We start from the raw sequence: 25,245 nt of genomic DNA on the forward strand, positions 1-25,245 counted from the left end.
CTGAGGAACCTCTGTTGGCCTCACCAGATTTGATGTTGCCATCATCCCGACAGATTCCATTCCAGCGGTTGTATAATGATGCTGTATGGATATTGTCACTGACATGCTTCACTTCCTCTTGTTTTTGTCGAATCTTCTCCCAGTTTCGTACCAGAAATACATGGTGTTTTAGCACAAAATTCCTACAGAAATAAAAAAACCATTCAAGAATCATCTTCTTTCTCTAAGATTAATACCTCAATGTGGAGAAAAAGGTAGCTATTCATAGGTATATATATAAAATGTCAGCAGAGAGGAATCCCACCCTAACTGGGCTGTGGAAGAACTGAGAATTTAATCAGCCATTCCATGATGCCCTGTCTTATAGAAAAAAATAATTTATTTTCAGTTTTTGCCCAACTCTGCATTTCTGAGGAAAAGCCCACTGAAATCATTCCTTGCCTTTCTCTGTTAGACATGGGCTTCATCTGAAGCTGTGGTGTTAGCCTTGTTGGCGTGTTCACACTTTCATTGGGTTCCTCTGGCATGTGACCCCTCTGAAAAACAAATAATTCTGATAGACAGGGAAAACCGTGCCAAGAATGTAGCAAAGCCAGAATTTCTGAAATAGAACTTTCCTCAAAGTTTAAAATATACAAATACATGCTTTTTGGTCTGTTGGCACAAACCGATTTCCTATTAACCTTTATCCATTAAAAAAGCTGGCTTCAGTACTTACTCTCTTCTTTAGTTTGTGCTTTGACTTCCTTTTCTCTTTTGACCGTCCAGGCCTTCTGTGGGTGGTCACAGGCTGGTTGCTTTTGCTTGAAAGTCCATTCATTCGCTGACTCTTACCTCCAATTATTCCTCTGCATTTGTCAAAACCACATTTGCAGAGTTGCTTGGGAAAAAAGAGAGATTATTTTAAGTAAAAATCAAAACACTTAAATTATCTGTCAATATAATTAAGCACCTCTTCAGTCAAATGTAACACAGCAGGTTTTGTTAATCACCCTTCAGCCCTACAGAACTGCTTGTCCTTGGTGAGTTTCATCAGCATCTTGTATTGTGATCCTTACCTGTTTTTCAACATTAAATGAGTGAAAATTGTAGTCATAAGTCAATTCAGTACCAGCGGGCATGTCCTTCAGTGCATACAATCCAATCCGGTAGACACCATTAACAGACCTGCAGAAAAAATATAATAAAATATTCCCAACATTTAACAAGAAAATTGTCTTTGCCCTTATAGTAGAAGTGTTAGAGACAGGAAGCAACACTTCTGCTGTGCCCTGAATTAAGCTTTTTCTTCATTTCTACCATTCTCTTATTTATCTCTCTTACAGCAAACTTTGAAAGACAATAAAACAAGTACTGTGCACACGAGTGTGCACAGAGTACTGTGCTTACAAAGAGCAGGAAGTTGTGCTTCAAATATAGATGCTACAAACTACATTAGTTATCAAGAATGAACTACTTTTCAATTGCCAAGAACTGAACATCATAGCTCATTTCACAACATACATTAAAATGTACTAGCTCTCTAATTCTTTTACTTATTTTTTGTGTCGGATTTTAATATTTAAAACTTGATTAGTATTGTTTAAAACCACTAGAATTATCCAAGAATTGCAAGCTCCCCTGTTGTACTACCAAAACAGCTGATTTCTATTATGCCCATCTGCTATTTCACCGTAAGCCATTCACTACAAATTTCTCAGAAGCACTTCCTACTAGTCTGGCACCGGATTTCTTCCAATAACACAGTACTGATGTGACACAGGGTGTGCTGAAATGAGAATATTCCACTGTTTGCCTACTTTAAAAATATATTTGAATTGCCAGAAGGAAAGAATATACACATAGATTATGTTATGGCATTATCTAGGCTTCAAAACTTGCAGCAGGTTAACGGTATGACAAACAAAAATGTTGGATTTGCCTTGCCAGAAAACTTAGATCCTGCCTCCAAAATGCCCACTACTCTAAAACATTACAATACTTATCTTATGCAATGCAACCATGCTGGTTAATACTTTTTACTCTGTTCAACTTGCTTCTCCCTATTTTTAGATCAGTTTCTTTTAGGTGATCTGGTTATCCATATTTTAGCCACTGGTATACCATTGTCCCAGCAAACAGAATATATTTTTCTTACCATTTCTGCATCTCACAGTTAGGATTACAGCTGTGGTTGATAAAACGAGCTTCATTGCCCATACGATAGCTATCTATCACCATTCCACTGTCTAAATTCAGGCAGTAATGATCACTGTGATTATGGTACTGTTCAATCATCCGGTTCCTAGGAAGCAACACAGGAAAGTTATTTGTGATTCTGCTTGTTGCTGCAAAGGAAACAAGGAGTAACAAAGTAATAGCGCATTCAAGAACTCTGAGAGAGGGTTTTGAAGAACAAATCAATTATGATGCTTTGTATTTTATAGAACCTTACACCTAGAGATGGAGGAAAACCACTATAATACCTATTTTTATAAGTCAAGGCCACTGACAGAGCTTGGATTAGAATTTAGAAATACGTTCTTCTGGAAAGCTCCCTTTTGGGTTCTGCAGATTATTAGTATACTTTTCATGTTGATAACCTGTGTATGGAAGAGAAAATGCAAGTACACATTCTTTTGTGTGTATATGTACACGTGTACAACAGTCAGTTCTTCCCTTTCATTCTCTGGGGTTGGATACAATTTCTGGAGTTTCATCCTCGGATTACAGCTACCTCCTTTTAGCAATAGAGCAACAGTGACAAAAAGAGAGTCAGTTGCGTTAGCACCTATCTCTGAAGAGATTGTATGTGTCTTCTGACGGAGCTCTAAGCAAGCATGTCTCTCCAACCTCAATTATTCTACAATGCCATGTAGTTAACATGACTGTGATTTCTTTCTTCCATTTTTATTAATGCACCCACTTTTCTTTGTCTTCCTATCTATCTGTAAAAGCTCATTTCCTTTCCTGCCCCATTCTGCCTTCTGATTTATCTTGCACAGTTAAAATCCTGCATAGTGCTCATAACTATATCAAACTCAGATTCACTTGCGGCATTTGGCATTTACAGAACAGATGTGGCGGATGTTGCTTTCCATACACTAATCACTTCTCTCTATTTGACTGAGAAAAAGTTGGTTGATCAAAACCACTAAATTCTAAGCATTCCTTCTGGTGGCAGTGAACAGAAAAACATTCTTTTTTTCCCTTCTTCTCTCCTTCATCTCTCTTTAAGGATTTCCCATCAATGATGATGCATGTCATTTATTGAGCCTTCCATGTTAAAGCAGCAGATAAATATTTCTACCTGAATTCTTGCTCACTAACAACTTCTCCCAGATATTCAATGATAAACTGTCCTGCTTTCAGGGGTTCTTTGGTACGAATACCCCATCCTTTCTCCTCAGCCCGGAACCTCTCTAGGCACTGCACCCATTCATGCCTCTGTATCCGTTGGTTACAACACTGTTCACCACAAGGGCAGGTGTTTGGTGAACACTCCGCAAAGATCATCCTACAATAAAAAACAAAGAAGTTAAAGGAAGATGAACAGCATACTTTTAGAGCTGTCATACAAGCAAAAAATCCCTCTGTTAAAYAAAAGTCATTGAAGAACTAAAATGCTTCTTGTTTTCAAGGTGTAATTCACACAAAGATTCACAGCCTGGCTCTCACTGCTATTCAAGAGCAAAGTGGGGCTTTTAATTGGATTTTCTTTGAAGAAAGAGGCAGGGAGAGCAGACGTGTTTATGCAGCAGAAAGTTACCCTGTATGCTTCTGTAAGAATACTTTAGGAATACTTTATTTTACTGGGTTTGCATCCCGCATGACTCTTTTCTTAATATAGCATTAGTTTATGTGAAATAATACATTTATCGAAGTTCTTTTATTACAGTCAGTCAACATATTTCTAACCTGTTAAGACAGTCCTCCACACAGCCCTTTCCATTGCCATCATCTGGTTTTTTACAATTGCAGGTAGTGGCCTCATAGCCAGAAAGAGGCTTGACATCCACATAGACATCTGGAAAAAAAAAARGGGGGGGGGAATTCTTTCCAGATGAAAAATAGAACTATTTATTTACAATATTTTCACTCCGATTACACAAAGCAGAGAAGAAGGTGGAATTATCTTCGGTAGGACAAAAAGCATGACAGAAAGGAGGGATGTCATGTGAAACTTCCACAGTTACACTGTTTAGCGTAAAGCACATATTGACACATTTTAGTAATAATGAGAACAAGAATTTACTTACTAGAACGGATTTTTTTATAAAGTGGGACATCTGGCTTTTTATACAACTAAAAGGAAAAGAAATAAATTTTTAATACATTGCATAACTGCAACTGTTAGTCAAAAGAATCATGGAAATCATGTTCTGTTCATATGTAAAAGTTTTGTAATAATTACTAGAAAATATATCTGCAGTCTCTTCTTTAGGCTCAGTCTACGATACAGAATAGGTCAGAAAGTGTGCCTAAATAAGCATATCTTGAGTTAAATTAGTCAACTGAGAAGTTTTTCTAATGTATTGTTTATTTCCCCCATTACAATCTGAGCAGAACTAGATGGAAAACAGCATCATGAGGACTATTCTGAGACTATTCTGAGCAATGTTGTTGTTTTCAACACTGAAAAAAAGAACAATTATTTAAAGGTACTTCGGAGAATGCATCTTTGGTGGATTTACAACATGACACTTAAAGAATAATGGGGTTATCAAAACTGTGTCTACAGGTAGGAGCCAAAAGAAATGCAGATTCATTTTCTAGTTAGAATAATTTGCTCTGCAGAGGGAGATGACAGGAGGGAAAAGGGAAATTTAGATCACATTTTGTAACTTTATATATAGTTCTTCCTTTCAAACAAGCTTTAAAGAATAATTTCAAAGTATTACATGTATGCACATTTAGTGCCTTAATAGCGCTCCCTCAGTATGAGGTATGGCAGACAGGCATTGTACAACCAAACTATTCTGTAAGGGTTCTCAATATTCTAGGCAGATAAGGAAAATGTGAAGGAAATAGATCATATGTATTTATTATTTATGTAATGTTGAACAGATAAGATAGGCAGATCTAAGTAATCTTTAATACATTGCAAACAACTCTCCTCAGCTGAAATGTCAACAGCTATCATTACTTTAAGATTAGATTTTGGTAGTACTACAAAGAGTAGCTGGAGCCACAACCACCTGGGAATTTGTCTTGCTCATTTACGTGCTTAGGTTACATGTCTTAGAGCACTTTCTTGCTGTAGAGCTGGGGACAGATTTACACTCCAGCATTAAATCTTGTGTTAAATCACTTGGTGGAAGCTTCTCAGGAAAAAAAAAAAAATCCTATTTTTAGGTTTGCACATATTTAAAGCTCTTTAAAAAGAATGCAACTGTTAAACACTCTCTCTACTTCCTCAGTATGAAAATTTCAGCTTGCAAGTGAAAAATAAATTCCACTCTGCTGGGACTGATCCAAGAAAAATAAGGCCTGAAATTTCTCAGTGCTGTTGGCAGTACATCCGAATTCTCCTGAGGCGTGTCTAAAACAAGATCATTGCAGAAAGTAGGCACACTACCAAAATAAAAGTCTGCAGCAGAATTAACGACTTTTTTCTGCAGAAAGCCACAGGATTGCTATTTTGCAAGAGATGGAAAAAAGGAAATTATTCACATTAAATACATATGCAAATCCTTTTTTCTCATACAGTAGCATCAACAAAAATATTCATCGATACACAGAATATATAAACATAGCTTTCATATAAGAATCCTGTTATTTTCTTTCCATGACTTCTGAACATAACCTTGGCACCTAATAACTTTTTATCTTGTACCTGATTGTGTTTCCATTGCCAGAGGATGTCATAAGGCAGCTGGAAGTCAATCCTCTTTTGTCTCAGATACTTTCCTGAAACAAAAAAGTTTATAAGTTGTACACACTCATATTCACATATCCCCAAGAGGAAAAAGGACTGCTGCTAGGCACACTGCCAAAATTCTGCTAGGGCCTCCAGTTTCTGAAAGTCAAAAGGCAGAATAGCAGAACCCTCAGAGAACATTTTGTTTATTAGCAGCAACACAGAAAAGAACCCTGCGTGATGCTGTGGTCTGCATTCTACTCCATCATCATAGTGAGGTTTAAACGTTTATGGATACTGAGTACACCGCTGTCTTAGATATGGGACAGACTCGCTGAGGTAGGTGACAGAGAGGAGCTACATTCTACTTCGATGACTGAACTTTAAGGATGCCAATAAACTCTAACAGTTACAGTTAAACTCTTAAGAGCAGTGCCAGAAACCCTGCAGGTGTTCTCCCAGGAGGGGTCACTGAATACGAGTTACTAAAAGGACAAAACAGCAAATAATTGACAAAACTGAACAGTTCTGTCATACAGTAAACACTAGTAAATTCTATGTAGAAATCCCAAAGAAAGTTGATACTTTCTCCTTAATTTCTCTGTGCCCACATGAATTCAATGATCTAGCACAGAGAATAAATAGGTATACAAAAATCCTACGTTCACAATTCATGAGGTGATCGATCACAGTATTGTACTACTCAAAAACCCCCCCCAAATCAGTGTTGAAAATAGGCTGTTCCTATAACCTTTACCAAAAGTGACTTAAGAATCAATTCAGACTTGACAAAGACATTCCTAACTGCTTCAGAAAGCTTTCAAGATGATCGGTATTCTCAGCAATAATTGAAACTTGTTTTAGACAGGAGTTACTTTCACAGTAGATTTTATCTTTATTTTAAAACTTACTGCCACCCCTAATCTCTTCCTAAGAGAAGGAAACAGACCCATTAAAAACTTGGTTAATATAAGAGCTGGGGTTTGATACAAGCGCTACGTTACTCCTAGCTAAGACTAAAAAGTTCTCCTGTCACTTTATTGGACGACTGCTTCACAAAATTGCAGTGAGAAGAGTGATTAACGATGAGGTTTCAGTCCCAGGTCTGATTTTCCCAGCTTTTCCCAGTGCTTTCATGTTCCCCTAGCAATAGTCTGTGGTTTCATGCAAATTCACATGCATACCTTCACCACTGAGGAAACTGGAAAATAAAAATTGTAATGTTTTCCTTACAACTTACTCCTAAATTACTTCTTATTTTCAATGCTTTATTCATCTATAGCAGGTTCCAGGAAAGAGCTAAATCTGCTGGGAATTTGCTTTCACTTCTATGACCTCACTGGGTGAAACAAAAGGCTCTTTCAAGTGCCCTGGCACTGTGCCTGGAGTATATGGAACGTCCTCCAGCCCTCATCAAGCAGGCACTAGTACAGTTATCTGGCAGAGTCCTAAACCTTGTAACTCTGGTCTGTAGTTACACTACTCTCCAGCTACCCAATACAGAGTAATTAAAGCAGCCTTATCTTTATTGAAGAAGCTTGTTTGCATCTGCTAGTACAAACAAACTTGAGGTCACGGCCTTGTGAAGAGAAAAGAGAACAGGATTGCTGCATTGCAAACTGAACCTGAGCATCCCGACAGATGGTTCAATCATGCGACAGAGTTACATGACCTAATTCAAAAAAGAACTGAGAAAGTTGACATATTTTGGAAAATTTAAATTAACACCTTTAATTCTGAAATGTGTTCCTTAAAAATTACGGTTACTGATTAACACAGAAGATGTGTCATATGCTTCGGCTGCTGTTTCTTCTCTGTGAAAGTTGCATACAGAGCACAAAGGTTCCGTTAAATAAGACAAAGCAATTAAACATTTGTATTTGATGGGACAAATATTCCTACTGAACAATATAAAATTTCCCAAGCTTGCTTTGCATGACTGTACTTGAAGTGTGAAACGACAGCATTTTACAAGCTGAAACAACTATCTTAAAAGCAACAAATCAGTCTTGGTTTGTACGGGGAAATGACAAGAGCTGCACACCTTTAGTTTGGGACTTCATGACTGTTCTCTTAAGGCTGTCTAGTCCAGGGGACTGGACTTGTGAATAGCATCCTGTAACTCAAGGAGTTTGAAATGCTCATGCTACCCTTAGGTTATGGTTTCTTTCTGTAGAGGGCTAAGAGGAGACTTACACCTCACCTATGTCCTATTTGAGACCTCAAAACAAGAATGAAGTAAGACTTAAAGAATGTTTAAGTTATTCATTCTTCCTCACTTTTACCCATGTTTAAAAACAGACAACATTAAATACACAGGGACATGGGAGAATTTATTATTGCTTGTTTAGCTTTTGAAATTTAACAAATGGTAATCATCATCACTGGCTTCTACTCTACTGTAATATTAGGTTGAAAAGGAGATTATTGTACTGCATTTAAACAAAAGTATTGGCAGTTAAAGCAGGTTTAAAACTACACTAGAATTTTCTTACGGTAAACAGAAAAAATGAGAACAAAGTTCAAATAGCAATAAAAAAGCCTTTCTTCAGTCAAACTTTTGCACTGAAGAATGCAGAAGAACAAATATGACTTCTGACAAAGCTCATATGCTTAAAGATATGAGTGACCTGACAAGACACTAAAAAAAAAAGAAAGGAAAAAAAAAAAGGGATGAAGAGAGACAGAGAGAATTGCAAATAGAGTATTTCAATGTAACCTAGGTGGGATACTCGTTTTCCAACAATTCAAACACACGCAAAGTACTCACCAACATGAATAGGGGCTGGAAACAAACCATGCTCATGCTCTCCAGGAGTGTACTCCAGCTTTTCTTTCTTTAATTGTATGAGGCGGCTCTTCGGACTGTGGATTAGAGACAAGAGTGACAAAGAAAATCACAATAAGGAACACTTCCGTCATTTGAAAAAACATGTCTTCTGTGCTAATTGAGGAACTGATGCGTAGAGTATCAGGCATGAGAATAATAATGGAAGTGGCCAAAAAGCCTAATTTCCAGGGTGCTTGCCAAATATACTTATCACATCCATTTCAAAGCTGGTGATTTGATTTTTCTCACAATTTCTATATAGGCAAGACTTAATGGGACACCATCAGCTTTAAATTCCCAATAGGTCACATTTAAGTTATAACTAAGATTACAAGAATAAAACAAACTCAACAAATCATTATAGATTTTGTTTGCTTAGGAATTTGACAAGGTTTACATATGTAGAGCCTGCTTTCCTAGTTTGTTGAGAGCAGACTTTTACTTCCTATTTCTTCAGAAGGCTGTTCATCAATAAAGCAGGAAAATAACAGAAACCAAAAGTTAAAAAAGCAAGAGGATGGCCCCTATATAGAAGGAATAACAGGAATACAATGTAAGAATGGTGGTATGGGTCAGACGAAAGTCAAACCACCTAGCCTGGTAACCTGTCTTGTATAAACATCTCCTTTTGGCTCCTGACAAAGAATTTATGGAAAGAAAAAACTGACCTGGTTATATTTAGTACTTAGGCACTGCAACATTCAGAAGTGACTTCCAAATGTTAAATACACCAAATATTAAAATGTTATTAAAGTCTATTAAAATATACTGAAGCTTTTTAAGGGATTTATTTTAATAACTGAACACAAAACTGAAAGCTGACTCAATAAAAGATGTAATATTATTTAACTAGTCAATTGAAAATAGAAGTTAAATACAAATCTTGAGATATCAACAACTAAAGAGAATTTCTGATGGTTAGAAACAGAACTGATGGATGGCATTAATCTGTGGTTCACATACTCTTCTAATCCTTTCTGGATTTCTGATATTTATTCTGCAAGTATAACAAGTCATTTAATTTTAGACAGTAAAATAAAACCTAAGGGATACTGCTGAAATGTTGGCTGTATTGAGCTAAGTGCTGTATACACTCTCAATAAAAGAACTCTCCTTTTAAAAGAGCTCACATGTCAAGACTCTAGTTACTCATATACACTTACATTTAGCTTAATGTATATGGATGGACACATAGCAATGAGTCAGATTTTAGGATCAGAAGATACTACTCTGAGAGCTTCTCTCTCCGGCCAAACAATCTCTGATTGAATTAGAGAATATATTTTAGAAAGGCACTGCATCTTGATTTAAAGATTTAAAATGAAAGAGAACTTACCACATTCTCTGCAAGTTCATTTCAGGGGCTGACTACAGCTTACTATTAAAATAAAATGGGGCTACCTGAATAAAATTCACCCCCAAACCATTATCTTCATTTTTTAAGGCACATAGAAAGTGTATCTCCATTTTACAGGTGAGGAATACAAAGTACAGAGAAGTTAAGGGACCTGGGTCACAGAGCAGGGCAGAAGCAGAGGCATGACTAAAACATAGGTCACCTATTTCCAGTCTGGCATTTCATGTTCCAGAACGTATCACCAGTACAACACTACAGCTGGTTCTCTAAACAGTCATAGCAGTTTCTAACTGAAGTAGGCTTTGTCAAGCACTCCTAATCAGAAAGCAGTAACATTCTTGCAAACAGTAAAACTTACTGTTTTTAACATTGTGACCCTCTGTTTTCTGATGGCAGGAATTTATTTCATTTGCTTTGGCAAAAAGACAGCTCCTTTGCACAACGGGCAAAAATTATATCCTACAGAGGATAAAAAAGAACTCATGTCCTCTATCCTTTCAGGTGGCACTGTACTGAATCAGTAAGGCTTGCAAACAAAGGCCATGGAGTAACTATTTACAAGACCTGGAAAGCAACTTCTTCACAAGAAGAAATAGAAAGGTATTTTGAAGAAGTGAAGTGTGAACCTCCATTTACAAAAGGCAAGCCAACCCTTAAGCAAAGATGGAGGAAAAATTAAAATGTTCAATAGAAAGGTATGACTTAATTCAAGCCAAATGTGCATCCTTTAACACAAATACTCAGTGYGAAGGAAGCCAGCATAAATATAAATTATGGTAAATAAACTGCAAGGAGGAAACTAGTATGGCTAAGAGGAAATACGAAAGGCAATTAGCCAAAACCACAAAATATAACATGTATTTCATTATGCATTGCAGAAACAAGAAGCCTGCAAGGGAATCACTAAGTCCGCTACATTATGAAGAAGCAATGAGAAAAGTTCAGAACGGTGACGTCATTGCAAAGATTCAATAAGATTTATCACCTGTTGCAGATTTAGTCACAAAGAACACTGGGAAAGCACCTATTCTTTCTTCCTTCCACACACAGCAATGAAGTATTGTTAGAGGCGCGTAAAGAATTGTTGTAACAAACCAACAGACTGAACAAAGGCCATCAATGTTTTAGGGACTTCAAAAGGAAAGGGCTGAGAAGTTAAAATAAAACATAATTATACATTAAAACAGCGAGTATACTGAAGTAATCAAAGATAGAAAACTGGCATTGATACAGAAGCCTGCTGGAATCAGCCTACTCTGTGCTACTGTTGAGGACAAGTACCTACTCATTTTCATACCATATTCTTTATGAGATGCTTCCCTCAGTAAGCAGGTATAATGAGTATTCCCACTGAAAAGCAAAAGATCTCTCCAGAAAGCCAGGACCCTTCTGTTTTCAGAAGTGTTAGGATATGATAAGAACTTACTAATAATCACAGAGAAATGATACCTCGTAACATTTCCGTTAGTGTATTTTCCACAGAAAGCGGTGGCAGCATGTTTTTGATAGCTTGATAGACAGAAATGTAAGCCTGGATAGGTAAGGAATGACTACCCCAGCTATAATCCACTGCTGAAAGTTGTTTGGTTCAGTTTCTGTGGGGAAAAATTTTAAATATCCACTTCAAAACTGGTCCACTTACCAACAACAGACTAAACTGCACTCTTTTTGCAAGTTACCAGTAATAGAGCGATTCATAAAGTGATTTCTGATGAATATTAAAAAATTTTGTATCACTCTGCAAAGGCTGATCGTTAGGCTTAGAATGCACTCTCTTCTTCCCCTGCCTCAAGTCTCAGTCTAATTAAAAAAGGAACAAAGACTAGAACTACAGTTTTATTTCCCATAACTCCATTTCTCCACATTCTTCTTATTTATTTCTTTCTGGTAGTGTTCCATTTCTACTTCCCTTCTTTAACTTCTTAGCTTCTTCTCCCTACACTCCTATCACGCTTGCTGGTATTAACTCTCTGTTGAACGCACAGTTAAATTTCTGAGAGGTTTTGGGGCCCAATTTTCTCTCTCAGACCATAGTTTGATAAATATCTTAAGCCAGTGGCTTTGATGCTCCCCACCTTCGGCTGGCATAACTGTTTGTATGACTGCAAGGTTAACTGCACCAGGAAACTGAACAAATTAAAACCGGATTTTCATTTGAGCTGCAGGAAGGTTGGATTTCAGATTTCATTTTAATTGCTATCCCAGCCTGGTTCAGTTGCACAGATAATCATGATGGGACAAAGGAAGGGACAGCACAGGAAGGAATAAGCACCCAAAGCTGAGGAGAAAGTAGAACTGCTTCTATTAGTGCAGTGCTAGCCTAAGCCAACTTAAAGCATTTGCTGAACTACAATCCTAGACCATCACTTTAATTCAGCTGACTGATTGTTTCAATAGGTTTGTTCCTAAAACGTTCAGTTACTTCATCTGAGTCACCCTGCAGCTCCACAAACTCTAATGTCAGCAAAATGGAAGCACTGACAGGAACAAATGGGCGGAAAGCCCTCTTCCCAGCAGCAGCAGCAGCAGCAGCAGCAGCAGCAGCAGAGGCCTGCACTGCACTACAGTATCTGTGTAACCACAGGCTTCTATTAGTGATGGATACCCAACAACAGGGAAAATACACAGTTCAGTGTTGATTACAGCACAGTGCAAATTCGATGGATTAGGACTCATTTCGTATTACTGATTAAGATCAGAGAGATGAAAATGATCAACTTAAAAAGTCTTTTAGTACCCCCAGAGGTCTCAGTTTTCATCTAGGGTCTAAATTAAAGCTTTTCCATGACAATCATAACTGTGATATAATGTGGGAAAAAAAGGAATTATTGCAATAGAAAATATTTAAAAAATAATCTTGTCCTCATTTCATGGTGTGTTTAATCCTTCCCATAAAAAAGATTAGTTTTAATAATTTACCAATTATTACTAAATTTGTTTGGTGAAGGAGACTTTGCAGTCCTCTGGAAAAGCCACTGCTGGGTAAACAGGTAATGATTCTCATCTACAGTCTCATGCAACCACACATTGAACTTCTCTTCAGCAAAAGATCTGTATAATTCTTCCAGTGGGAGTCGAGATTGTGGAAATCTCATGTAGATGGTAACATCAGACCAGCTAACACTGTCTACAAAATCACATTTGGAAATTGAGGGAGGATTGAGACTGACTTCAGAAAACATTTCTTTTATTCTTGGTTCATTTGCAAGGAATCATATTCTGATGATGGTCTGTACATGAAGTTTGAGTTTTCTTCACTGTGTTTTAGTAAGATTTCTAGACCAATGTGAGTTGGAGGAGTGAAATCCTGTTGAGTCAAATTGTACAATTCAAGTTTGTCACAATAGGTAGTGGTTGCAAAGAAATTAATACACAGGTTTCTCCTGTAACAGTAGGCTAAAACTGACAGTGACACGACAAACATTTTTTGTGCTGCTGCTTAGCGGTTGGCTATGTCTGATCTAGGGAGAGGCTGTAAATAATTACAGTAAACCCCTCAGTAAAACTTCAACTACTTCATTTATTCTAATGACGTTTAGGAAGAAGTTAAGAAAGATGCAGTTGAGTAGGAAAAGAGTTTTTAAGGTAAAGAAGTGTCTGCAGTTGAACACAGCAAACAGAAATAGGGAATAATGATCAGGGCAACACCAATTAACAGAGAGAAGGCAGACACTGGTTTAATGGAAACACTGACAAATATTTAACTGTACCGTCACTAGAGGGTGCCATATGATTACATAGTTGCCTTTTCATTCTCAACTAAGATCATGCTTTCACACCAATACAGCATGAAATTATATAAATATTAGAATAATAACATGAACTTCTGCTGTCCTCTTACACTGGCACATGTCTGATTGTGCAGTAAAGCTGGAGCAGCGAGTTACAGCAGCAGAAAATTAATTATAAAAGAAAAGTGACTATTGTTCTGCCAATTTACCTTGCTGAACCAACTTAGGAAGACAAGATCTAGTGCCAGCACAAAGGAAATGGTGGGATGAGCCCTTTAAGCTGCAACTTGCTCTAAGACAAGACATCTTAATCAAGATGGCCACAGTTCTGTCCTTGCTGAGCCCAGCCATGCATTTCCATCCCTTGTTTTCGTAGCAGTGTTTAAACAACCATGCAGAGAAGCTCAGCTTGTGTAGAGAGACAAAAGCTATTTGTTTCTTTGGCAGGGTAAAGTTTCCTCAGCGTCCTTAACTGGCTCACCACAAACATCAGTATCAGTGCAAGGGAAGGACTGAGCATGCCGAGCAACAGGCAAAGGGTAAGATCAAATCAGACCACTTTAAGCTTCCGTGGAACTGCAACATGAAATGGCAAAGGAAAAGGGAGGGTTAGAAGCAGATATCAGTTTTGTGATGGCCTTCTCCAGGGTGGTGAACTTTATTCCATCATCAGGGATGATGCCTATAAACCTTGACTTTCAGTATTTATACATTTTTTTTAAATGAGATGTTTGCCTGCTGTATATGAAATAAGGGCCCTCTCTTTGCTGACTAGGAATGACAGGATAACTACCATTTCATTATAAAGAAAAGAAAGATCCTCTCAAGTTCCCACCTAAAGCAACAGGTCTAATTTCTGCCATGCAATGTTTGAATGCTGCAAGACTCTGTGAATCAGTAATAGAACATCTAAGTGCTAAAAATTCTAGCACAGCTGCAAAAGAATATCCTTTCAAACTATTAGAAACATGTGTGGTCTCACTTTGATCAGACCTAGATCTTTATTGTCTCTTTCTTAGAATCTTGATTCCTTCATTGATGCCTTCATTCTACTACGGAAAGAAAAGTTATCAGGAGCAGTTGATAAACTAGCAATCTCCCAGTGGTCTCTGGAGCTTTTGAAAGTAGTCTACAAAGGGGGATGAGCCAGAAGGTGTCCAGTTTTCTTCCTCTTTCTAATCTGTCAGACCACATTAGAAGAACAGTGCAAATTTATGACTTCAACACAATCAGTCCAAATTGCTCTAGAAAGCTTACGTAACTACAAATGGAAGCAGAAGTAGGCTGGTTATCAGAAATTGGAGATGTCTACTTTCTAATGCATACTATGTTTTGAGCCACCTAATGAAAAAATGTTAAGAATGCTGGCTTTTTAAACATCTCATATAAAGAGAAGGAGATAAACCTCACTTAACTGTGAAAAGAGCAGGGAGCATATCTGAAATGCTTTCACTCCACAAGCTTGTCAAACAAAAGATGATCATATCATCATTCAGTCAATAAAAATAGAAAATTCATGGTCCTTTTTTATGTTGACATTGTACTCAGTACCTGAGCATCTTAAGCTCTGCCAGCACTTTTGCTGCCATGATCGTTAAGACTGTCAAATGAAGCTGTCTTACCTTCTTCAAGGTCGATACTCAGAAACACTTTCAGATTGCTGGAGGCTGCTTTCTGACTGGGGTTACATTTTAAATCTTCACTGGGTCAGATTCTGATAATTATCATGCATGTAATTTTTCACAGGCTTGCATTAAGTTGATGACTTTATTTCAGCTGCTCATTAGTGGCAGCTCTTTATGGTTCTAGTTGAAAGGAGACAGTTTCCACTGGACTATCAGACAGCAGCTTTTCACTGGTATTACTTACTCTGTTGTTTTGTACACATCAGAGTAGAGCCCTGCCTTCTGGTACTTCTTCTTTGGGGGCCGAGGAGCTTTTTTCTCACGCTGGGCAAGAGAAGGCAAAGGATGTTCACTGTTTTCAGATTCATTCGGTTTCCCAAGGGCATCATGTGGACTGGATGGTTCAGCTGCTGTCTCAGAAAAACTGAAAGAAAAAAGATTATCTTACTGACACATTTCATTATTCCCTTTTATAATATGGAGAGTAGCAAAAGACCATATGTGCAGATTTTGGAATTACTGGATGTCTCAGCTATGTAAAAAATACAATTCAAAATATGGTCATGATCAAGTAGTGATTAAGCATAATCATAAAAAATGAAGGATCTTTTTAGAGTAATGTTATTATAATTAATACAAAAAAAAAGTTATTAGCACCATGAATTCTTACTCCTTGGAGCCTCAGTTAACTGATGTAGAAGTGGCTTATGCTATCTTCTTTTGTATTCCAAAAACAGTATGTGGTAAGCCTTTTTTTAGCCTTCAGGACAGCCATACAATACATCCTTTTGACATGTGGTTGCCGCAGCATTCCCTGAATCTAAATGCCTGTATTTCAGTATTTGTTTCTGGAACACAAATGGATGGTATTTTTCAGAACTACTCTGCAAATATAGGAAGGGAGACTTCAGGAAAAGTTTGGTCTGTTGGTATTGATGAGTTTGGGAATAAATATGAGAGGATTAGAGCAGAGAGAAATTTCTGATGTGTTCCTTTAGTAGTCATTGATTGCACTATTAAACAGGTGCATGCCACAACTCTTCCTTGCTCCTTTGGTCTTACTCTTTATTTGTTGCATATCAACTGATCTCACCCAACACATTCTGTGTTGCTTGGGAGTATTTGTTTATAATGCATATGAGTCACACACTTCAGATTCCCATGGTGCATGTAGCTATTATAGTTCCTTATTCAGCACATGATATTGGAATGATCCTTGCTATACCATCTCATCAGTCAGCCTGTTACCAGCTCACTAAAAAGTATTCTTCACCAAGACAATCATAAAACACAAGCACAAAAACAATACTTTTAGATTACCTGTGAATCTATCTCATTTTCGTGTGTGATGTTCAGTAGTTTAGAAAAACCCTAAACATACTTAAAACTGACACGTTGGTTCCCTTTAAACCGAACTTCTTAGAGAAAACAAATGCAACTAGCAGAGCTTGTAAGAATAAGATTCCTTCATGAGTTGAAGTGCTATAAACACCAATGATGACTATACTGAAGGTACAGAATTGTAAGGGTATTACCTCTTATTGCTCTCCTGTTCATCTTCTGGTAGAGATTTTTGTCTTTTTCTGGCCTGTTCCTCTGCAAGCCACCTCTTTCTCTTCCATCCTTTTCGGTGATCTGTATTCAAGTTCACACTTTGCACTACAGCTTCAATTACATCTGTGATGGTATCAGGTCCAAGGTGTAAAGGACTGCTGCTTTCTTCTCTTTTGTCTAACTCCTGACTGACCAGTCGAGCTGCCTGGAAAGCTTGCATTGAAACAACAGCCTGCATTGGGTATTTCCGGGGCCTACCTGGCCTGCGCTTCACAAAGTTATTCCCTGTCCGTGACTGCCTTTGCAGCTTTTTGGCTTTCAGAATTTTATTGACATGGTCAAGATTTTTTTTCGTTGCCAAGATCTTGTTATAATTGCACATTTTCCTAGCTTGTCGCTGCATGGCTTCAACCACACTTCTCTTGAGATGATGTGGGGAATAGCTGTTTGGTAATCTGTCTGAAAGAAGGGAGATAGTATCACTGCAGGAGCTGCTTGGAATTGCTGGAGCTAAGATACTGTCCTGTTTCCCCAGACTTCTCTCCCTGTTGTGGTTTCGAGCAGGACTAGCTGATGGTGGAACAGATACATTTGCAATGACTGCTTCTATGGTTTTGTCCAAAGTAGCCTGGCTTTCGTGTTGTGCCATGCGCTGCAGTAAGCTATCCATTGAATCATCAACAGCAGTTGCCAGCCTTGTTCCCCGTGTAGGCACTCCAATCACTGGAAACACAGAAGAACATAAATATATTGAAACAGATTTGAGATATCATTACCATTATAATCAAATAAGGTTTGAATTAAAATATGACAGCTGGACAGACTGCCAGATGTTAATATCTTATAAATGCCTAAAATGTTCAATGACAAGATGAATATTTCTGTAACACAAGTTCTAATGGGAAAGAGACCTAGGGATACAAGTAAGAGGGAAGTTTACATTTTATATTACATACAATTTTTTTCTCCTGATTCACACACTGTTCCCCACTTCTGCTAGCAAAGAGCAACAGGGACATTAAATTTGTATGCACAATCCACAGTAGCATGTGTATAGATTTTAAATCATAAGCTCTTCAGGAAACAAATTATATCTTTCTATTTTTTGTAAAATATTATGAGAGAAGGCATAACTTGTCATTACAATTATGTTGGGGCTCCCTTCATTAGAGGTTCATCAGTCTTGGGTACTCTGATCTCTAGATATGCCTGCAGAACAAAGATTACCTGGAACTGACTAAAGAAAATAAAGAAATATTGAAAGAAGGCATCTAACATTTTATTTCAAAGGTTCCCTATCCAAGAAGGTTTCTGCTCATAGAATTCAAAGAACATCACTGCTGCTATCAGGTTCAAAGAGACCTCTTCTAAAGTTAGCTTAATTCCTATTCAAGACTAAAAATTAAAAAACCCTCTGTGCACAGAAAAATTAAATATGCTCTTTTTCACTGCTCTTGCACTTTCTTTATCGAAAAGACAAACATAATGATGACAAAACTGATCGCAACAAACTATAGGCTTGGATAAAGCTAAACTAAAACACAAAAAAGTGAAAGGCTAGTTTACACAGGAAGTAAAGTTAACTCTCACTTTTTAAACTGTCCAAATGTTATATGCTTTACAGCTGCAGAATGGTATTTGGAAAAGTTTCCAGGTCAACTGCAATACTGATTATGCTGTATTAAAAATGGGTCTGTTCCAAATTAAGAATTTCACAAAGTTGCCCCGTTGGTTCTTGATGATAAACTCTGTTCTTTCTGGAATAAAATGGATACTCTCAGTCTTCTCATAAATTTATCACAATTACGCATTAGCATTTACAACATGTTACTCTAATTACTGCCAATTATTTAGATTAGACCTACTTAAACTAATGGGTCCTAGGCTGTAGACTGAAGAGCGTGTGCTAGTGTAAAAGTAACTTTTAAAGGGAAGACAACAAAATATTTTTGTAAAATGGGCTTTATCTTTTGACAGGAGGGAGACTGTGCATTAGCTGACAAAGACAAAGCACGGACAGTTTAAGATAAATATTCTCTAGTCCAAGTGCTCACTAGACCAATTTGGTACTCTGGAGAAAAAAGAGAGAAAAAAGAAAAGAAAAGAAAAGAAAAGAAAAGAAAAAGGATGCTAACGAAAATGTATTCCTCATTAAGTTTCCAAAGTAACAGATTTGCAAGTACAAATGAGAATGTTGTTCAAAGAGCACACACAATGTAAAGGAGGAAGAATCAGCATATCATCTTCTAAAAAACCTCCTATGGACAACTTTCTTCCTGTAGGATTCAGAAAAGAAACAGAGCAACATACTTGTTGGGTCACTGCTGTAAGCGTTAACTGTGATCATGTGGAATACCTAACAACTTGCAAAGTAATGGGAGGAGTCACACTTTCAGCTTTAGATGAAATAATAAAGGCAAACCACCCTTAGCTCTTTTTGTGACCTTTAAATACACATTGGAATGGAGTTGAGGGTTCCTCATAGAAACACCATCTGTTTAGTAAAGTGACCTATGTAAACAGCTGCACCAACCAATAATAATCAAACTATACAACACAACACATTTGGACACAAAGTCTAATGGCCTGTCCTTCAACTAGTGTTTTGGTTTGGAAACTGATCCAAAAGGATCAGACAACTAAAGACTCTGATGCCAGAAACAGCTGCAGCACTGATCACGCATGCTTGTAGCACTCAGCAACAAAGAAGCTTTCTATGACAAATGCACCAAAATCCCACGTGCATCCCAGATCTACAGAAAATCTAACAAAGACTGGTCTTTTCAGTATCATCAGCTCAATGTCTTTGAAGCTGATAAACCTGCCATTCAGTTTTATTCCTGTGCTCTCCTATACAAGAAATGCCTGAACTTTCAACACCTTCCTATACACAGAATTATGCCAGTGGATTAAGTTAGCTGTTTGCAGTTGCCTCTTTAAAATGAGCAAGCAGAAGAAAGTTGGTAAGACAGAGAAAGAGCACTTCTTCACTGCACATGACTTTCTTATATGCTGAAGAAAGCATCTGTTGCAAATGTATGTTTAAAGGGAGGCGGAAATAGGAACGTTGGCACCTGCTTTATATATGGAAATTGTAACAAGTAGTTTTGTAAGTAYCAACCCTAAGGATGTTTACTACAGATTTGTGATTGACTGGCATCTAAGAATGTCTGAATTCTAACAGAAGTTTTTTCCTACAGCTGAGATTTTTACAAAATTTGTCAATGTTATAGATTTTTTTTGTGTCTAATAATAGGTAAGCTCACATCACAACATTCTCCTCAGTGAGGAGTCTTCAAAGATTTCCATCTAATCCTATTTATTTTCCTCCCTTTTTTCATTAGTATATTGGCTTCTACTCACTGGATTTCTGAATCATCCCCCTTTCTTGTTCCTCTTACTATGCTATAATGAATATCTCCCATAAATTTTAAGCTTGTGTTCAGCTTATCAGTGTTCAAACTATCTATGATTTTATGTCATCTGTCTTCTTTGAGCCTATTTTCAAGCTGTGTTTCCCAAAGTTAGCAAATCAGTGCATAAATATGGACTTCCTGGAGCAGCAACCTGTGTAGTATGTCATCTCATGGCTGAAAAAGCCAACTCCTCAATATGGGCACACATTTGTTCAACTTCACAATACATTTGTGCAACTGAGTCTTGATCCTGATTTGAAAGAATTGATGAGAATACTCCCAGAGCTGCAAGTCCTATCATCCCTCTCCTACTGTCATTTTTGACCTGCTTAGGGTCATTCACTGTCTGCTTTCAGAAAAGTCCAGAAGCCAAGTTCTTCCCCACTGGGAAATTCATCTATTAACTAGCATCACAGTGCTAGTACTAAAGCACAGAGCTTCATGAAGACTAATTCAACCTGGTGAGGAACCCAAGTCCTATGCTGCTATAGCTATGCTGCTTCTTGTATAAATGCCAGCTCAAGTTTCCCTATCCTACAACACAACCTTCATCATTGGATCCTAAATTATAAATGGAAAAACTTAGTATCTCTGTGAAAATACTCCTGCTGTTCAAGTTCTCATAGCAATACAGCCTTGGTTGCCTATTGTAGTATAGTTCTCAGTATAGCAGTAGTCTTGAAAACAAGACCGGCAAATTTTACTTGCCTGTAGAAGATGTACTCTCAGATGCTGATCTCTTTCTGGAAGGGCTGCAATTTGTGCTCTCTGACTGCCTTTGGGAAGGTTTATCCTGTGTCGGCAGAGCGCCTGAAAAGCAGAGCAGGGAAGAGAAAAACACAAAAAAACCTTCATTTCAGTCTGGCAGTGCCAATAAAACACACTGCAGATACCAGATATTCAGACTAAGATTACTCTTTTTTAGCACTAGGAACACTGGCATGCTATGATGCATGAGGGTGGAGAAGGATGGGACTGGACCGTTAAGACAAAATTTCTCACAGGCTAAAGGCATAGAGAGGACAGGAAACAGCCTATGAGAAAGCCATTTATAATACTTGGTTATTATCTTGCACATAATAAAAACCCATCCCTACTGTAAAATGAACCCCCTCTGTTACAGAGAGGTTGCTAGTGGGCTCTTAAAGAGAGTTTCTATACTGTCTGTCTCTACTACATGCAGGTAAAAAGACTGCTGCAGCGGAACTGTGCAGGGAGACTACATACAGTTGCTTAATATTATAAAAGAACAGTCAATTGTGTTCTTATTTCAAAATCCATTTTTCTATTAAGGAACGACAAGATGTATTAATTTCATGAAGTGTATATTAACAGAAATACCCTGTGACCTCAAATAAAAATGAATTATACAGCAGGAATGACTGTTGTAAACAGTTGCAATAAGAAAAAAATGTGAGAGAAAACTGGAGCACCGCCTAGATGGCAAAGCAGTTTGGAACTGCGCTTGCTTACAGCTGATGTTCGTATTCTAGCTGTCTTATTTCTTTCACAAATGTAGTGCTTTCAATGCAAATATATATGTATATATATTAAAATTATTATATTATTTGAAATCACAGCAGTTACAATTAAAATGCAATCAACTCATATTTGAAAAAGCATTTTTTTCTTGTCTGAACATATATCTCAAATTCTTTTAGACACAGAAGAGCATATACATCTCCCATTAGACTAATGATTATATGTCTCAAATCTGTCCTTTTATTTTAGATGGAATAAAGGCAGTAAAGATTCTTTTCAATTGCATAGATCCCAATTGAATGGCTTGTTTTGTTTCTCCTTCCCTTTCCTTCCGGGAATTGTGAGCAGCTTACTGAGACCAGTCTATGATAAGCTATAAATTGTTCAAAATAACTAACAGCGTGAAGCAACAGAAATTTACTAAAGACCACTCTGAACTTCAGACGAATGGTAATAGCATACTACAAAAATCTGCTCCATTCAGAAAACCRACAAAAGTCTTGTCACTTGTGGACTGCCCAATTTCCAATCCGGTGAGGATACTTGGAAAAAGTATGACAAGGAAAAAGTATTAGGCCACGTATCAGGTCTCTTGTGAGCCTTGGCAGACCTGTAATTGATGGTGCCAAAGGCTGATCTACCTTATCACACTTCTCTACTAGTTTGGATCTCCTCACAAACACATGAGAAGACCATCTATCTAAATCAAAAACTGACAGAAGAAGGAAACCTGCTAATCAGAATATATTTTAAGAGCCAAGACAGCAGATGAATACAGACATACAGAAAGTATGAGGCTCTCTGGTCCCTGGGAGGGGAATGGTCTGCTCCTGTATTCAGCAGGTTGGGAAAAGGGTTGGGGATTCATTACAAAATTACTTTAGCTTTGACAGCTGAACAAAACAACATGTAACAAGGGAATATAACTTCAGGATCCCCAAATATAACTTCAAAGTTAGTGTTTCAAGGATAAATCTATTCTTTTTCAGGAGCCCAAATCCAAGAGGGCACTGTATGTTGCTCTTGTATGATACCAAGTGTTTTTGCCTCATGGATGCTAGACTAAGCTAGTCCTCTGTACAGACCTTCTCAGTGACGTGTTCCCAGCTGTTAGGTCTGATGCCCAGCTGTTAGCATCAGAGTAGAAGCAGCCAGGCAGAACACTTTGCCACAGGTGAGTATTATCAAAGCTACACTCTAGTTCACCATTTAAAGATAAAATGTTAGAGCCTAGTGACCTTCCTGTTGGCATAACTGCATGCATTAACTGTGTTCAGCAAAAAATATACAGCATGTAAACCTCCGTTTTATCTAAACTTCATCTCCTGTGAAATAGTTCAGGAGATGAAGTTCCCTAAGAGTCCCTTTGCCAAGACACACACATTCCTATTATAATTCTGATATAAGCAATCTTGTAGAATATCTAGCATCAGAGGATATCATAGAAAGATGAAAGTACTTGTCAATGAATTTAAACAGGCAAGGTTTATGTTCAAAGTTTATGGAAAGGAAGGGTATCTTCCATTCGGTGTAATTTAAAATAAAATATTGTGACTATCCCCGAGTGATTATATAAGACAATTGTAGAATGCATTCCCTGATGCTAGCTTCCTACTATTCATTTTAACTGCTCTGGTTCAGTGTCCTCTTCACAACACATATTAACTGTATCTGGTTTAATAAATAAAAAAAAATCTTTGAGGTACCACAGGTTTTTTCTCCATCCATGCTATTTTCTGAAGTAAACAAAAATCATTGTCTTTCACAATAATAGCTACAGTGTCAGAACCACAATTCGGCACTACAGCTAAAAAAAATGTACGCAACTTGACAATGATCTTAAAAAAAMCCCACCCTCTTATCATGGGGCTAGATGCAGTTTTTAAGTTCTCTGATATACTGCATGTACATGATGTGGAGCCTAAGCAGCTCCTTGTGAATGAGATGAATGCTGAACTGAAAGCTGGTCTCACAATAAAAACAGCTGGTTCCAATTGTGGGAAATACACTTACTGAAAGTGATACATTTCATCTGACTCACCAGTTAAATGCACTATAAGGGGGAGAGAGATTCAGAGCCTTCAGGAGCAGGTTTTAGCTTAAAACATTTCTGCTTTTTCCTTTAATTAGGCTGTTTCTTATAAAAACCCAAGTCAGATCATTCACTGTAATGGAATTCCTCAGGAAATTCCCAGAACTGCACTAGCTACCACAACCAATTCTTCACTCCTCGGAGCCAAATTTTAACTCTTTGATGACTTAGCACTTTGATTTTTTTCTTTCCATACACAGCAGGAGAAGCAATCTTACAGCTTTATTGCTTTCTTCTGACCCTCTCCCCTCCAGTAGTTTTAGAGGTATGAAGTGCAGATTTAGAAACAACAAAATTATATGAATATGTTTTTCTATCAACATTGTATCTAGGTGCATTTTATTTTCCTCAAATTGGATCACAACACAAAAAGACATGCTTTCAAAAAAGAGTAATTATTTAAATATGTTTTAAACTAAAAACAAAATATATCAAGAACCTGCATTCTAATCTACTTATTGCAAGGTAACAGTCCACTCAGCAGTGGAAATAATTCTCATCATTGGTGTGAAAGAATCCAGCCATTTCCATCTGCCCTTGAAGCAAACATGCAAAACAACCCCCCTGCTCAAACACCAAAACAAAACAAAAAAACCCGCCTGTGTACACAGGGCACTGCAGTCAAAGAAGGGATGGCAGGGGGCATTATTACAGGAGACGGAGGAAGATGACAGTCAGGAATGAGAGGAGATATTACTCCTTATTGATAGCTGGTTGTTTTCCTGGCTCTTGGCCGGTGAAATATTAGTCACAAATGTTTTTGGGCAAAGGATTTAAATTTCAAGGGAGGGGGTAAGCAAGGATCAGAAGGAGGAAGGAGAAACTATCAGGCTTCCTTTATATATCATAAATAAGCAAATAAGGGCACAAGTTGCACTTTTCTCTTTTGCAGGTTATCTTTGTTATGGGATGTCACTAATGTGTTTATGGCAATTAAGACAGAAGTGGGTAGAAATGTGAAAACATCTGCAATAATAAAGTGCTGCATGTAGTGACATTTAAGTCAGTAGGAAAAGCAATGTATAACACCTGGACAGACTATATTAGTTTGAAATTAAGTCCTAATCTTTATATTGTGTATTCTTTTCTTAATACCACGTAAATGAAAAAAGTTTAAAGTTTCAGAGTAGAGGTCTTTTCCTTTAACAACAATTCTCTAAGAGTACCATCATGATTTGCTGTCTTTACAGTCTCAGATAGTTCTGTTTCAACTTTGCTTGAGGCTATGAGTTTCCCAATTATGAATAAAGCAGTAATTTAAAAAACAAACTTTGTTCTCATGCATTCCCAGCATCATTTAGCAACTGTTTTAAAAGTAC

The 25,245-nt window shown here is 37.4% G+C and overlaps 1 protein-coding gene across 7 annotated transcripts in view; it reads right to left on the reverse strand.

The window, feature by feature from the left end:
* ASH1L (ASH1 like histone lysine methyltransferase) overlaps nt 1–25,245 on the reverse strand; it is a 58,482-nt gene that overhangs the window by 14,352 nt on the left and 18,885 nt on the right. For 6 of the 7 annotated variants that reach the window (XM_026091542.1, XM_026091541.1, XM_026091539.1 and 3 more), the window contains 13 exons: nt 21,061–21,162; nt 16,918–17,659; nt 15,627–15,806; nt 8,610–8,704; nt 5,816–5,889; nt 4,239–4,284; nt 3,898–4,006; nt 3,290–3,496; nt 2,138–2,284; nt 1,059–1,167; nt 719–880; nt 442–536; nt 25–182 (listed from right to left, as the gene is read on the reverse strand). In XM_026091542.1, the coding sequence (XP_025947327.1) occupies nt 25–182; nt 442–536; nt 719–880; nt 1,059–1,167; nt 2,138–2,284; nt 3,290–3,496; nt 3,898–4,006; nt 4,239–4,284; nt 5,816–5,889; nt 8,610–8,704; nt 15,627–15,806; nt 16,918–17,659; nt 21,061–21,162 (2,226 nt within the window). The remainder of the gene's footprint in view (nt 1–24; nt 183–441; nt 537–718; nt 881–1,058; nt 1,168–2,137; nt 2,285–3,289; nt 3,497–3,897; nt 4,007–4,238; nt 4,285–5,815; nt 5,890–8,609; nt 8,705–15,626; nt 15,807–16,917; nt 17,660–21,060; nt 21,163–25,245) is intronic. The other variant, XM_026091543.1, reaches the window with a different exon arrangement.

Source organism: Apteryx rowi, unplaced genomic scaffold, assembly GCF_003343035.1.
Source record: "Apteryx rowi isolate R43461 unplaced genomic scaffold, aptRow1 scaffold_908, whole genome shotgun sequence".
Lineage (NCBI taxonomy): Eukaryota > Metazoa > Chordata > Aves > Apterygiformes > Apterygidae > Apteryx > Apteryx rowi.